The sequence below is a fragment of the Schistosoma mansoni genome, chromosome 5 (genome assembly GCF_000237925.1).
Source record: "Schistosoma mansoni strain Puerto Rico chromosome 5, complete genome".
Lineage (NCBI taxonomy): Eukaryota > Metazoa > Platyhelminthes > Trematoda > Strigeidida > Schistosomatidae > Schistosoma > Schistosoma mansoni.
The window spans coordinates 2,384,782-2,401,277 of record NC_031499.1 but is presented as its reverse complement, the minus strand read 5'-3'; the positions used below and the strand labels follow the sequence as shown (position 1 = coordinate 2,401,277).

The 16,496-nt window shown below is 35.9% G+C and overlaps 1 protein-coding gene across 1 annotated transcript; it reads left to right on the top strand.

Annotated features, from left to right (window-relative positions):
- Nucleotides 1–329: 329 nt before the first annotated feature.
- On the top strand, nt 330–7,139 carry Smp_153370 (hypothetical protein; the record flags this gene model as incomplete). The annotated part of the gene is made up of 7 exons (XM_018797614.1): nt 330–384; nt 3,938–3,970; nt 4,703–4,738; nt 5,696–5,728; nt 6,019–6,054; nt 6,755–6,785; nt 7,030–7,139. 6 exons carry the CDS (start codon nt 330–332, stop codon nt 6,778–6,780), a joined length of 219 nt encoding a protein of 72 aa, XP_018652638.1. The 3' UTR covers nt 6,781–6,785; nt 7,030–7,139.
- Between the last annotated feature and the right edge of the window lie 9,357 nt (nt 7,140–16,496).

Genomic DNA, 16,496 nt, shown 5'->3' with positions numbered 1-16,496 from the left:
TGCAATATAGATGATTTCTCAATATACAGTTTGTTTTCAATAATTGATTGGGTGACACCACTTTGTGAGCTCAGAAAAAGTCCTTTCTGATGTTCCGATCGCCCTACCGACTGATATTTGTTTTGTAACATAGGAAAGTGAAAAGTGAGTAAAATTGTTTCATTTTACTTTAGGAATTCGAAAAGAAGAGGAAGACAGGCTTGCAGAAAACAGTGAGTATTCGGATGATCTTGTTTATTATTCATTCTCATTGAATGTTCAGCTGGTATTCCGATTTGATTACCTAACATCTATACGTGACAAAAATACTTAGGATGTTCTGTATCAAAATGCGTGTCATGGGTCGTTCCGTTCACATGAAAGATGACGTCACTAAAGAAGCAAGTAACACTGCTTTTTTGTTGACGTGCTTTTCTGTGAAATGGTGTTCTTCAAGGTGAATGGACTAACTGTATTTGTTCTCAGGAAATTCCTAGTTTAAACTCTATAAATTTGTGAGCTCTTACCGTACTTCTACAAGCCATAAACGGTCGATCATATCAATTTGAAATCTGGCGAATTCTTCTCCTCACTTAACAACGTGCCCAACCCTGGAACTGCACGTCGGTTGACTGATAGGCCGACAGCTTGATTGTGTCTTGGTGACCGTTTGTTTTTATGGGGTATGTGAGTTAAACCTTTGAACTTTCTGAAGTTTGGTTCTTGTAAAATTCCGTTCATTAATGCTCACGTTCTCAGTAATTGTCACGCACGTGTATTCAACTGAACAGCACAGTGCTTTAGTGGGCAGGTTTACTAGTATCTCCATGTGATTAGCGTGCGGGTTTTTGTTGATCGCTTAAGAAAATTTTGTGATCCACATTACGTTGATGTGATGAACGGATAAATTGACGCCAACCATCTGATATTAATTCAACACACGAGATAACAGTTATTATTTTGAATTCACGAACATTTGTATACCCAACATCCGTCAACTAAAGCAGTATAAATCAACGGATAATAACAATACTCAACTGCTTCTCATGTTGGAGTAGTCACAGTCCTCTTGTAGGTGGAGAGGGCGTATGGTGAAATTATTCATCAAAATGCACAGAACTCATGTAACTGAGTGAAAAAAGGAGTATACAATCAGTAGTTGAGGCACGTCAATTAGCAATGACATCTTAACAGACTACACACAACAGTGAGTAGTATGTTGGATTTGCTCTGAATATTTTTTTTCAAATAATTGTTTTCATTATCACGACTGTGAAGAGCATTACGTTGTAATGAATCATGTCGAAATCTGTCGGTGCATATATGAGTGAAAGACAGCTCCCTTAAAATCTTTCAGCTGCTTGCCATTAACACTATCAGATTTGAATTCATTTACGCTCACAGTATTCGTGAAATTGCACCATATTATTTCACATTTAAAACTATCGTATACGTTACTAGTTTTAATGATGACACGTGTTCATGATAGGATCCTGGAAGTATTTGTTTAATCACTAGTGAATGTGTTTTCCTGTAGTGTTGACCTCGACGTGTTGATATTCTAACCTTGCTGTGTGTATGTGTTGGTATTCAAATGATCGGATGAAATTTGTGGCTGTCCACTCAGGAACCCATTTCATTTTGCAGAGGCCATTGGAAATTGGTTGAAGTTACACACATACATCGTCGGAATTCAGCCTAGTGCTCTTGTGGTTAGATGCTCGCTTCTGAGACTGAAGGTTGATTATTTGATCTCCAACAGTCAGTCGACCATGAGAGCTATTCAGGCATCTCATGTAAAATGGAAGCAGCTGACTGCCTAATCATTATTGCAAATGATAATCGAACAAATAATAATCCTTGGTGTGAACTAACAAATATGTGTTCTCACTTTTCATTCATGTCTGGTTGACCGACATACATTGAAATTATGTAGTGGATAAATGTGATCTCACTCTGATTGCCTACATTTGATATTTAACCAGGGCAGGAGAGAGCGCGAAGCGAACGTAAGTTTTCAATAGTTATTTTATTTCTTACTTTCATTGTGCTCTTGGGTTGAATATGCAATCTACTTCTCAATTTCTCTTACCTGTTTCATAGTCTGTGGCCACAGTTTATTCATGTTTTATGTGCTATCATTCTTATTCTTTTTCCATGTTTTGGTTATTCTCATGTGTGATTTTTACTTAAACTTGTTTCATTAACTATTTTTGTTGCTATAGATTTTCGAAGAATGTTTATCTTGAATTCGATCGGTTAGTCAGTTTATTTTTCGGAACTTATTTATCTGTTCTCCTACGTCTCTTCCATAATCGTCTCATATTTATTATCGCTATTTCAATTTTATTTTATGCCAAATCAATTCAACTAACGTGAAGAATTTATACTCAAATCGACTTTTCATTGATTTCTCTCTTATATTTTCGTATAAAGTCAATTACATTTGGTAAACATCCGATCAATTTATGCGCCTGTGAAGGAGTTAAATATTCAAACGTTTATGTCCTATATAACTAGTTCATTCAATCATATTGTTTTTCAGTGATATACCAAATGCATACATACACCTTGATTACCTGTTTCAGTCACTATAAAACGCACATTTAATATTATTAGACTGATAAATCGATATGTAAAAATACATAAATGAAAATGTTCTTCAACAAACTTCAAAACCACTATTATCTTAGTTAATAGAACTAGGAGTCAGTTTCACTCTTCCATATGAACACTGAGATCACTTTAATCCGAATCCTGAATTTCAGGTAATGATGTCTCTTACGTCCTTTCTCATAATAAGGACTAAGCACTTAATATTTACTCTGTTATTAGCTTTTCTGTCTTGTTACTTTTCGTTTGTTATCTTATTGAGTAACTTTGTTTTATTGGGATAATATCATTTGACAAATTGGGCTAAATCACATCTTTCCCATCAATCTGATCCTTTTTCACTGACCGACATGACATCCTGGAAACACATAATGTTGGAATGAAAGTTTTAACTTATGAATTGAGTATTTAAAAAATCTCATTGTGTAATTTAATTCTTAATTCAAGCCAACTTTTCTAAATAATGTGACGAAATACTTCATTGACGATTTATTCTTGCACAAAGTAACCATGAAACGTTTGTTGACGATTCATGCAATGAAAACGGTAGTTATCGAAAGACTATTTTTCATGTACACATACAATATGTATATATTGTTAGAACATTCTATGCATAGTAGCATCACTTTTGTTTTTCTACTTTAGCTCATGCATCGAAAAGAAGTGATGTACAAATACCACGTAAATGATGAATTATATTACCTATGCTGATCTAAATACATGCAACATATACACTTTACGAAATAACTATAATGGAATTCCATATCATTGACTGATTTGCTTAGGGTGAAAACCATGTGTCATTTTAAAGCTTGACAGTCCTTAACTGTACGAAGCAACAATTCAAGTGGCGATCAAACCCATACGTTTTACACGCGTCGCATAGTCATCCAATTGTTATTGTTGAGTGTATCTTTCGCGTGTTTACTCACATCAACAAAACATTAGTTAATTTCCCACAACGAATTTTCACTACCAGTTCAATAGCAAATAAGATGAACTGACAGAAGTAATTCTCGGTGATTTTCAAGTATCATGAATTAATGAACGAGCGAAGACCTGGTTCCGTGTGCTTAGAATAATTACAAACACAGTAAGCAAGGATATGGCATGTTTAAATATATCAAGTTCCCGAAAACAATGTAGATATTTGTTGAAAGCCTCTGTATCTATTCACACAATTGCACAAATACTCATATGTTCTATAATGGATAATTATTTTGACACATTTCCTGCAAATAAATACTGTTATTCATGAGTAGAAAATAACACAGTTTATGATCACATATATAGTTTTGAAACTATGCTATGTATGATATCTTTTACCATTTGAATGTCTTTATAGGAATTTCCATATTCGTCAATGAAACAGCCGAAGGTAAGCGTTAGTTCCACCAACTTTCTGTACACCAAAATACTCTATTATGTCAATGATTTTTCCGTTCGAATTCCGATGGTTGACAGATTGAAGATGTTATATTGTTTATTAAACTAAATTCCCGAAATTCGAAAAGGAGCTGTTGTCGAAAGAAAAATGTAAAAAATACGCACTATGCCTTGTGACAAGCGTATTTTGTGACTGATCTTTCAAACAGGAAGGTATTTACCCGAACAAGCATGAATCATGAGTCAAACTGTACTCTCCCAGTTTACGTTGGTCAAATTGTCGTCGAATAAAGTGCAAATGCTGAACGAAATCAAATCTCGAAAATAAATGGATATTATGAAGAATCCAGAGTACGAATCAAAAGTGGAACCCATAATTTACTCATTCCGTGGATCCATTTTCTTGATGTTAACTATCATTTCAAGATGGTTTTTATCTAGTCTCTTACGATCAGCTTTCCACTAACAAAGTAACAAATGTGACCTCAGAGTAAATGATAGAAGGTAAATACTTTTCAAATTGAACATCCGATGATAAAATGTACAACTCAGGTAGCAAAAACATGCATACAACGATGTAGAATCAGCGAAAAAAACCACAACTCCTTCCGAACAACTTTCGAACGTTTTTGAGGTAAAATCTTCAAAATATTCACATTTAGTTTGAAGTGATTTCTAGCAACTGTGTAAAACAACACAATCTTTTATACTTTGTTTCATTTAGCTATAAAGGCTGAAAAGCGGAGGAAAGATGCTCGAGGTTTGTGTTACCAATATTTGACATTCATAATTTACGGTGTTGTGAACTTCCCACCTTATTACTAAATACGGTGTTACACAAGAAGAACCTAGTGATCCAAAGTGTTTTAGACCGCAAACCACTTTATTATCCTGATATAAGCCCTAAGTTGACAAGTCAGGCCACGATTATCAAACACTGCCTCACTAAACTGAATTTGATTCCAAATCCAAACTCTAGAGAAAAATAGTTTATCAGAGGAATGATGTTGTCACATCAAACCACATAACCCACCGAAAGTTTTGTCTCATGCTTTGAAGAAACTCAACAACCAATTTCGCTTCGATTGTTCAACCACGTTTCCACATACTTACATTGCACAATTCAATAGCTAAGATTTGAATATATACGGTGTGCAAAAACAATAATGGCCTACATGAACTACTAGCATTTGCAATCGAAGTCGACTGATCGTTTCCACAGAACACAACGCCAATAAGTAGTCAAGTAACGAATGCAAAATTTATATCCATACTCAATAGTAGTTAACCTAGCAAAACTATTTACTTTCCGTTTCAAATTGTTTCCAAGTTATTATATTTATAATTAATACCTCTCTAAACTAATAAACGTCACATACACAACTGAATACTTTTAACTGCTCAGCTTCAAATAAGTCGAGCTCGTAGTACAGAATAAACGTCTAGGAAAACCTCCACAGCAGGAAGCGACTAATGAAAATCCTCATGTCAGTGAATTTTCAAAAATTATCGTTGCTTCACTATCACCATGACAAACGGTTTACTGAAGCTGTGTTAACAAATCGACATATACTTTTCGATGATACACGATAAATTATTGTTTCAGTTGAAGCTTTCCCTCTGTCAGTTGGTTTGACTTCCAAAATTTGATATTTTCCATGAAACAAGTAAACGTAGATAGCTAATAGCATTCTTAATTTCGTTTTTCTATTTACAGAAGACAGAATCAACTATTTGAAGCATGTTATCGGTATGTTATATATGTACATATATGTTTATCAATTGTTAGGTAATCAGGCATATTTGAATACCTCTTGCAATTAAAACTCTTTTCATCAATTCGGAATTCTTATAAAAGCTTCTGAAAGTAATCATACCTCTTTATCAATTTTTGCAAACGTACATTTTTTATATGTTCTGTACAAATATGATATCAGCATTTATAGATCCTCGCTGTTTGAGTATAAACACACATATAAGCTGTTCTATACATTTCGTAAAATTTGGAGTTTTCATTTATCTTCTAACTTGCCGTTTCAGGAAATTTGGATAGGCGTGGAAATGCAACTACTCCAGGTAAAATTAAGTACGCATGGACTTAATGCATGATTTTGCCAAGACTGTCACTCATTGAATCTTTGTATAGTCATCTTCAATATATATAAACTTCATAATTAATATGTCTTTGAGTAAGCTGCATAAACAACTATCTAATCAACACTGTCTCTTGGGCACTGGGCGATTACTTGACCTTCTCAAAAATTGACAAGAACAATTTTAGAGAATTAAAGATTTCTGGACATTCCACACATCATTGCGGTCGCGCATTCATTGTACACACTGAATGTAACCAGACCAGTGGAAGATGTCTTGTTGCATCTCACAAACAATTTGACTCCATGAACTCGTCAACGTTTGAAAATAGTGTACACATTCGAATGGACTGCGAACGCTTTGAGATGATCAAAGAATCGACTTGTGATGTGGTTGATACGAGTATGGTTGACTTGCCGAGAACACGAGGACCCTTGAGGTCCACGAAGTACACACATCGACTCCCAACCACTTCAATAATCACAAACAATGTAGCAGTCATAAAGTTTATTAGATGATAGTTTCAGTTGACGTGTTCACACCTTACAATTCAAATAAATGACGTTTGTTTAATGAAAACATTTTGAAGATAATCAATTACTCTTATGAAGTGAAAATTATTGCAAAATATTTCGTGACCAACTTCATAGTCTCCATTGTCCATTTACTACATATATTCCAGGAACGAGTGAGAAAACTGATGGATAAGTCTGGTAATCTCATATTTTCATCATTATTCTTGAAATTTATCTTGTTTTGTGGACACAAAGTTAACTCCTTTCAATACTTTTTATGCTTTTGCTGCAGTTGTGTCACTCCATTGTTCTTGATTGTCTTCTTTTACTCCGCCTTTTTGTTTCTTTTCCTCAGCATCTTCTTGTTTTATTCTCATTTCACTTCGTCAAAAGTATATTTTCTTCTTTCTGGGTCTAGTTTGTTTCTTTTTCCTCTTTTTAGATAAGTTCACGCTGTCAGAAAATATTTTGTTTCCCCTTATTTCATGAACTAATCCCAATATATTTTAATTATAATTCACCTGTCATAAATAAATTTCTATTTACGGAGTCAAACGTTGTTTTTTTTTGTTTTTACTATCCAGTCAATGAACTTTGCCCTATGCATCATCTGATATCCGTGATAAATTCAAAACATATATGATATAACTAAAGTATTAAATCAAAAGCACACATAGCATGCCAAATATGTTGAATGTTTCATTCAACAAATTATTTAAGTTTTCATTTAGTCATGTGTTTTCGGAAAACCATCAATATTAAAGCAAAAACTACGTATAATGTTTATTGCTGGACAACATTATCAACATTTTCGGAATAAGTTAAACGGTCATGCGTTTCATTTTCAATATGAAATTTGACAGCTAGAATTGCTGATTGATTAGAATACTTCGATGAAATCAATAGTTGGACTAATTAGAAATAATTGATCAGTCTGTCATTTGAAAAATTTGATGCATTTTCAAATCCAGTTCCCACATAACACGATCAAAGTGAAGTATTTTCATCAAGTCTTACATGAGAATAGAATAGTCAGTAACTGTACCTGTCGTCAGTGTAGACACAAGAACTCGAGAAAATGAAGTAAATTTGTAAACTCAAAAATACAGGATGAATTCAAAACTCATGATCAAACAGAAAGATCAGACCTCAAACAGAGTCATCTCACTTCAATTGTTATTAGCTTCATAATTTGGCAACAGCTCTTGCATTGATCACCACATGGTTTTCTCTAGTAGCTTCTACACTTTAGGTATCACTACTTTAAGTGAGTGATGGTTAGTTATACTCAATTTATCTGCCAACCAGAAAAATCAATTAATATTCACCAACTCATAGTTCATTTTGAAAAACGTTCTAATGTTATGTGTCAAGCCTGAACTAAGCTTACTCTGTGATGAACGCTAACATTGAAATGGATTCCTGTTCGTCTCCTGAATTCTAGCTCGCATCTCAAGCAACGTAGTAGAAAAAATTAAACAACTATTGTGAAACATCTTCGATGTCAATTAATCGGGACCCCCTGTTCTCATTAGTTTTGGGTGAGCTTGAAACTTTTCAACCTCACTGATCTCCAGGTAAATTCATTTTAATCACCTTTGATGCTAACTTCCAAATGAGACCTAGCTGAGAGCAGTTGAACTGTGTTTTGAATTATTTTGTCTACAATTCCAGTCGTCTTATTTCGAAATCAATCTTCATGCATGCTACTTCTGATATCTTCTCACAAATATATGACTTTTCAACACTTGAGTTGTGTAGAGATGTTTCTGTTACACATGTTAGTTACTAACATATTCCAATTCTCGATGGACTTCCAAACTCGTCTTCTTACGAACAGGAATGCGCTTTTAATTTTATTGGTATTATTAATGGTGAAAACTTCAATTGTTGTTGCTATGTGTTGACTGCCCATCATATTCAATCTGGGGTTTTTAACCTACGGTTTCATCTAACTGAATGATTTTGAAAGAGTTTGGTGCTTCAATACGCACTTGAAAAATATACTGGTACCAATGGATGTGCATAGCTACATTCTGGGTAGCAGTCAATAGTTGGGTTACAAAACAGTTGAATAATTTCAAAATCACATTGGTGTTAGTTACTAACATATTCCAAATCTCGATGGACCTTCAAGCTCATTATCTTACGAACAAGAATGCGCTCTTAATTATATTGGTGACTGGCACAGCAAATAGTTTATGGAAAATACTTTTTTACAGAAAAGAAAAAAACGATTAGGATCGGAAGGCATATAGTATGATGATGAATTTATTTCATCATTTTAAAATTTTGTCCTGGTAAAATAACAAACCAGAATCAAAAGTCATTCATTACAAATGGTAATCATGATCGTGAATTCACTAATAACAGATGGAACGTGTTAGGGATTCTACAGACGAGGTTATATTTTTGATAAGAACATCAATATAGTAATGAAGGGTCGTAATAATCGTACTGGCAATAACGTCTCTTAAATTTTAATGTTGTACCACCGAGGCATAGACACTTGTGGAGTTAATAGATTTAAAAATCAAAATCACTTCAGGTTCGTATGACGAATTTCAAGTCTTAACATAAGGCTTGTAAAAAAATAAGCTATGGGTGTGAGTGAGCGTCAAATATAAACAAACGATAGTGATCATCATGAATACGAAATTCGTAAAGGCAAATGTTTGAGAAAGAAAATGCCACACAAGGATTTGCATTGATGCCGTCTAAACAAGCACAAAATGCACTTATAGGATGGGAATCTCATGGACCAAGAATCATCAAAGCCTCCTTCAAAACAAAGAGAGAGGGCATTACAATGAACGTCATCCAATGCTATGCGCTTACCAACGGCTACGATGAAGACTCTAAAGACCAATTCTACGATATTCTGCATTCGATCTTCGAGAAGTGTCCAACAAAGGACCTGACCATTCTGATGTGAGACCTAAATACCAAGGTTGGCACGGACAACACTGACTACGAAGACGTCATGGGACAACATGGACTGAGAGAAAAGAGCGAAAATGGTGGGAGATTTGCAAACCTATGTGACTTCAAAAAACTGGTAATAAGCGGAACTATATTCCCACACAAAAACATGCACAAAGCCACTTGGATTTCACCGGATCACACTATACAGAATCAAATCGACCATATCTGCATCAACGAAAAGTTCAGGAGGACGATGGAGGATGTGAGAACCAGAAGATGTGATGATATAGCATCAGGTCATCATTTGCTGGTCGCAAAGATGAAATTAAAACTAAAGAAGCACTGGACAACGGGGCGGACAACATTACAAAGGTTTAATACAGCCTTTCTTCGAGATGCTGACAAACTGAGCAAATTCAAGATAACCCTCGGCAATAGGTTCCAGGCCTTTCATGATCTACTCAATGGAGAGGGAACTACTATGGAGAGCAACTAAAAAGGGATAGAAGAGGCAATCATTTCAACATGTCAGGAGGTTCTCGGCCACAAGAAGCACAATTACAAGGAATAGATCTCTCTTGATACTGGATAAGATTGAAGAAAGGAGGAGCTTCTTGTTTCGCTGTTGATATCAGAACGAAATAATGTGTATGTTTGTATCAGCTGCCAATTTGATGTAGATGATCATCAGTGCAGGCGGTGAGGGTTTGACAACCAGACTTGTTGACCATTTGACCTATTCATTTACGCTCACCAGTAGGATGAACCAAACATCGAAGTCATTAAGTAAAGTGTGATGAACGTGTCAAACAAAATCTAACGGAGCGTATTAAACAACGCTTTGAAGGTGAGTAAATTTCAGACATGAAACGATTGCATGTTGTATGTCTCCCTCTTTTCCCGTTCATCGATTTACTGGTATCCAGATCTGGAAATCAGAAGACGGTGTGATGATGGATACTATCACATATTTAGTGCATCTTGGAAAAAGAGAAGTGGTTGACATCTGTGAAACAACTATTTGTTCACTACATTGTGGAGATGAGTAACCAAACTGCCTGATAACTGATATGCGATGGCAGAACAACTCACAGAACTGAAGAAATTTGGTGGTTTACACATTGTTTTACAATTGAGTGTTTGGGAAACAACGGAAACGTATTCATTGGAAGGTGTGAGTGCAATGAGAATGAGACGACTATTCACGTTCGAGAGTGTTCGCTGAATGACACGGACGTTTTGGGCACTAAAATGGAGATGCACACTGTTAATTTTGGACGTGTTAGCTTTTAAGACAATTAAAGTAAATTTAATGTTTACTAACCTTCTGCACCAGGTCTCCCCATCGCTGCTGAAATATTTATAGTAAGCCGACATGAAGACGATGTAGTCAGTTATAAAACTTCAATTTGAGATATGGAATTAATTTAAATTTTTTAAGAGTAGGTGACTATCTTCAAAATGGTTTTATCAAATAGGAGACACTCATTTTAATTTCAGGGTTAGAATAAGACAAGTTGAGCTACTATCTAGTAAACTATACGGCTGTTACGTCTTTATGAACTTTGCAATCGTTGGTAGATAGTATGAGTAAATTTAAGGACCTCTAAAATCATATTTTCGTATAATAATAATTTTTGAATATGCTGCAGAATTTTGATTAACATTCAAGTTATTTATAGATACCTAATATGTTGTCTCGTGTAGAGCCTTTGCTTTTGAGTTACTTGTTAAGTCACTTTTTTTCTTCCATTATTTTAGTGATGTAAAATGATAATTACCAATTGCCTTGACTTACTTACTTACGCCTGTTACTCCAAATGGAGCATAGGCCGCCGACCAGCATTCTCCAACCCACTCTGTCCTAGGCATTCCTTTCTAGTTCTATCCGATTCCTCTTCATTCTACTCATGTCTGTCTCCATTTCTCGGTGTAATGTGTTCTTTGATCTTCCTCTTTTCCTTTGGCCTTCAGGATTCCATGTGAGGGCTTGCCTTGTGATGCAGTTGGGTGATTTCCTCAATATGTGTCCTTGTAGTGCCGCGATTCGTAAATCGTTTACTTCGATAACCGTTATAATTCTAAACTTAACGGTGCGTAAAATCAGAAGACGAAGGATAGCAGCGACTACGGTTTATTGTCGAATAACTCAGGTCAAAAAGCTAACAACACCTGAGCGAATATCAACGAGCGAGCGAGCGGCAAGCGAGAGAGTGAGTGAACAGGCGAACAAGCGAAGGAAACGAACGAGGTGAATAGCAAGTAATTACATAGGCAATTTATAGTCAAATTTAATAAGGGCACAGCAAAGCAAAACAAAGGCTGATAATAATATTTGCGTGCGTACACATATGGGGAGAAGTATGAGTCATCGAATGATATTTAAGCAGTCAACATTTCAGATAGAGTGTCATGTGCTCTAGTGGTATAGCAGTGCAAAGAATATGCAAATTGTTACTATCCAACTGACAATGTCTGTTAAGTAAGTTATAAAAAGGGCTTAACTAAAATTGACTAGAATCGAAATTGATTGTAGGATGGTTGCTATATCCTATCCACTTCCAGCGCTTCTTCCTGATTTCTTCCTCCGCTGGAATCTGGTTTGTTCTCTCTCACAGTAGGTTGTTGCTGATAGTGTCTGGCCAACGGATCCGAAGTATCTTGCGTAGACAAGTGTTAATAAACACTTGAATCCTCTGGATGATGGCTTTCTTATTTCTCCACGTCTCCGCCCCATACAGTAGAACTGTCTTGATATTTGTATTGAAAATTCTTATTTTGGTGTTGGTTGACAATCGTTTTGAGTTCGAGATGTTCTTCAGTTGTAAATATGCTGCTCTCGTTTTGCCGATCCGCGCCCTCACATCTGCATCAGATTCACTGTTTTCATCAATGATGCTCAGATATGTAACGGTTTTCACATCCTCGAAGGCTTCTCCGTCAAACGTGATTCGGTTGATGCATGCTGTGTTGTGTCATAGAATCTTGCTTTCCCTTTGTGTATATTGAGACCCACTGCTGCTTAAGCTGCTGCTACACTGGTCGTCTTCTCCTGCATTTGTTGTTGAGTGTGTGATGGAAGAGCCAGATCATCTACGAAGTCGGAACCGTCCAGCTGCATCCTAACCGTCCACTGTATCATGTGCTTCCCTCCAGATGTTGACGTCTTAATAATCCAGTCGATCACCAGGAGAAAAAGAAATAGTGAGAGTAGGCAACCTTGCCTGACACCGTTTTTTACTTCAAACGAGTCTGTGAGTTGCCCTCCATGTACGATTTTGCATTTTAATCCATCATAGGAATTCCGTATGATATTGACTATCTTATCAGATACGCCGTAGAGTCGGAGAAGCCTTCATAGTGTTGTACTGTCAACGCTTTCAAATGCACTGATGTAGAGTGATGAATTCCATTCAACTGATTGATCCACAATGATTCGTAGAGTTGTGATTTGGTCAGCACATGATCGATCCTAACGGAATCCAGCCTGTTGGTCTCGAAGTTGGTGTTTCTACAGAGTCCTTCATTCTGTTTAATAATATCCTGTTGAATATTTTTCCTGGTATTGAGAGAAGCGTGATGTTCCTGTAGTAATCACACTTGCTGAGATCGCCTTTTTTTGGTATTTTGATCAGAAATCCTTCTTTCCAGTCTGTCGGTACTTGTTCTCCATCCCAAATCTTACTGAAGAGAATGTGAAGTGTTTTTGCAGTTGCTGCTTCATCAGCTTTCAGTGCCTCTGCTGGAATGTTGTCTGGTCCCACTGCTTTTCCACTCTTGATTTGTCTGATGGCCATGCTGATCTCTTCAATTGTTGGTGGGTCAACATTGATTAGGCTGCTGCTTTAAACAAAATAACACCTTTACTTATGTTTATTGAATCGTAAATTTGAACAGTCGATTATTATAACGACTTCAGATGATCAATGAACAAGAACTCCATTGCGATGATTAAATAATCCAAATATGGTAGGAAAGATGGATAGTGGCTAGCAGTGGAATCTAGAACGCGCCTTTCGTCCTCACCAGTTGCAGTCCGAATTAACAGTAGGAAGGTAAACAACACTTATTCATAAGTATTTGTCAATTTAATAATTCCATGGTATACTGACATCAAATAATTTGCCTTCTTTATTACAGCCTTTAAATGTCATTGAAGATACAAAATAATCACATGAACATTGATGTAAAATATCTTACAGAAATGATTTATGATCGATCGTAATATGAAATTGAATATGATTTCTGTTATATCTATTACATACGCAGATACTTTTGGCTAGATATTGTACAAATGTTATTTTCTATTTTATGGTGTGTTGTGGTCTGTTTGGCTTGTATATAAACCCAGTATGTATGAAATATATGATTGATATCACGGAGGCTGGGGTTAGTTTTTCTGGACTCAAAAAGCAGGGTTGGGCAGGAAGAAGCACTGATAAAGACTTTAGACTGCTCATCCTGGTATATGCATCATTGGTCTAGTCGATAAGTTACTGCTCTCTAATTGGCGGTATCATTACGTTATATATTAACAGCGCACAAGGGCACTATAACAATTTCCTGACAATCTTATCTATAATTTACACAATAAACATTCAAAATGCGAACTGTGTGAATTATTTCCCTTAGATTTAACCATTGATTTATGAGACACTTATTCAATTTCAACAGTCGTAATAGGGGTCGAACTAAAATACAGATAGAAATGGATTCTTATAGTAAATATGATACTCTCTAATCTTATTTAATATTATGGAATTACTTTCATCTTGTAACATAATTATCTGTTACAATCTTGTTGTTCCATATAGTAGATCGTTTAAAATACTTTCAAAAACTAACTTAATAAACTAACTCACGAATTAAATTCACTTGGTATTGTTTGCTTGAATCCTCCCATTGACGTTTAGGACTGCAATTGACCAGTCTCTTATTGGTCATATGGGCATACTGTGCGTATTGCCTCAATATAGTCTTAATTCACAAGCATTATAAGCAAAAATGGACAGTGGCTAGCAGTGGGAGGATTCAACCATACAATACTAGGTGAATTCAAACTTCACCCCATTGCACAAGTAAGTGGCTATCAGGACTCAACAGCTAAGGGGATAACGCGATGGCGTTTGAAGCGAACGGTACTGCGTTCGAGACCAGGATTGAACATCAACTCCAAGATACAGTACATCCAGCTGAAGAGTCCCAAATAAAACGAAACACGCGTCCTGGATTCCCCTGGTAGCCACTATCCATCTTTGCTTATAACTCAAGAATTGTTAACTTGATTCTTTTGTTATTTATTTTTCATTCAATGTGATTTGAGATACGATTAGTAAAATCTGTAACAGATAAACAAACGTTTAAATTTACTAACAAAAAAAGTTAAAAAAAAAGCCATTAAGAAAAGAATAAAAAAGGACATTGATAAATGATAAGAAACAAATTTTGCATGGATTATACCTGAAAGTCAATGATAATTATAAATATTTTTATTTTATTTATTTGAACACAAAGGGGGCAACATATACATATACAACACACAAGTCACTTGATTTGTATGTGCAATGTAATACTGATCGGGTACCCAAATAAAATCAAGTGGTTTCCTTAGGAAGCCGAATCCGGAGCCTTCAACCTAAAGGTCTGATCCATCAGGCAGTAGAACAATATAAGGAGATGCAGTCACATGGTAGTCGGTGACCAACAATAGATTCACATGTCATTTGTTCCCTCAGGATCCTGGAGCTCACGTGTACCACTGGTTTGGAATCAGGGTTTCTCAACTCTTCTGGATGGACACTCCGAGTCCTTCAACCTGGTTAGATCTCCAGATATTCGGTTTTCGTCCTCTGAATTCCGTAAACAACAGTAATGCCTCTAGAATGCAGTGAGTAGGACTTTGTTGATAGTGTTTGTATACGCGTAGCGATGTGCGAGCATTTGTAGAGGGAGAGCTGACTCTAACCACCCTCAGCCGTACCGGGGCATTTGTGGGGGAGTTCTTTATAGTAGAAAACCAAATATGTTTCCACTATATAAACAAATGTGCATAATAAATAAAATAAATAATCTCAATTACTTAACCAAACTTATTTAAAATAGGCCACACTCAAGTAATAGACTGATCACTGAGTAATAACTAAAGCCATGTTGATCTTATCTTTAATACTCATTGAATCCCATTGATAAAGCTTCAACGTGTCCATCAATTTAAATAACAAGACACTATATGCAATATATTTGATATTAGGTGGTGGGAAGTAGAATCCAGTGGACAGAAACTGATTTAATCCAGTCCTGAACATCAACAACAACAAAATTCAAACAGTTGCAAATCACATACTAATCATTCAACAATTCAGGAGCTTTCTGAACTAATTTGTTCAGTGGACAACGTGTTTCCATCTGATTCATCGAGTTACTAAGTTTTATCTTTTGTGTGAACATCAATATGAAAATACAGGAACATCTAGATATCGAGTGTCAAATAAAATGAAAAGTTCGTTTTGTATTCTCATCCTCCCAGAATGTCTTAATTCCAGTCAATATGTAGAAATCTAATCCATTTTTCTAAGTGTCATATTCTTTCTCATTTCATCCATTGAGAAATGCTAAAGTTTTGGAACATACATTCGTCTGTTCAATTAATTATTGATTACTGACACTAACAGCAACAACCTACTGTGGGAGAGAACAAACCAGATTCCAGTGGAGGAAGAAATCAGGAAGAAGCGCTGGAAGTGGATAGGACACATATTGAGGAAATCACCCAACTGCATCACAAGGCAAGCCCTCACATGGAATCCTGAAGGCCAAAGGAAAAGAGGAAGATCAAAGAACACATTACACCGAGAAATGGAGACAGACCTGAGTAGAATGAAGAGGAATCGGATAGAACTGGAAAGGAATGCCTAGGACAGAGTGGGTTGGAGAATGCTGGTCGGCGGCCTATGCTCCATTTGGAGTAACAGGCGTAAGTAAGTA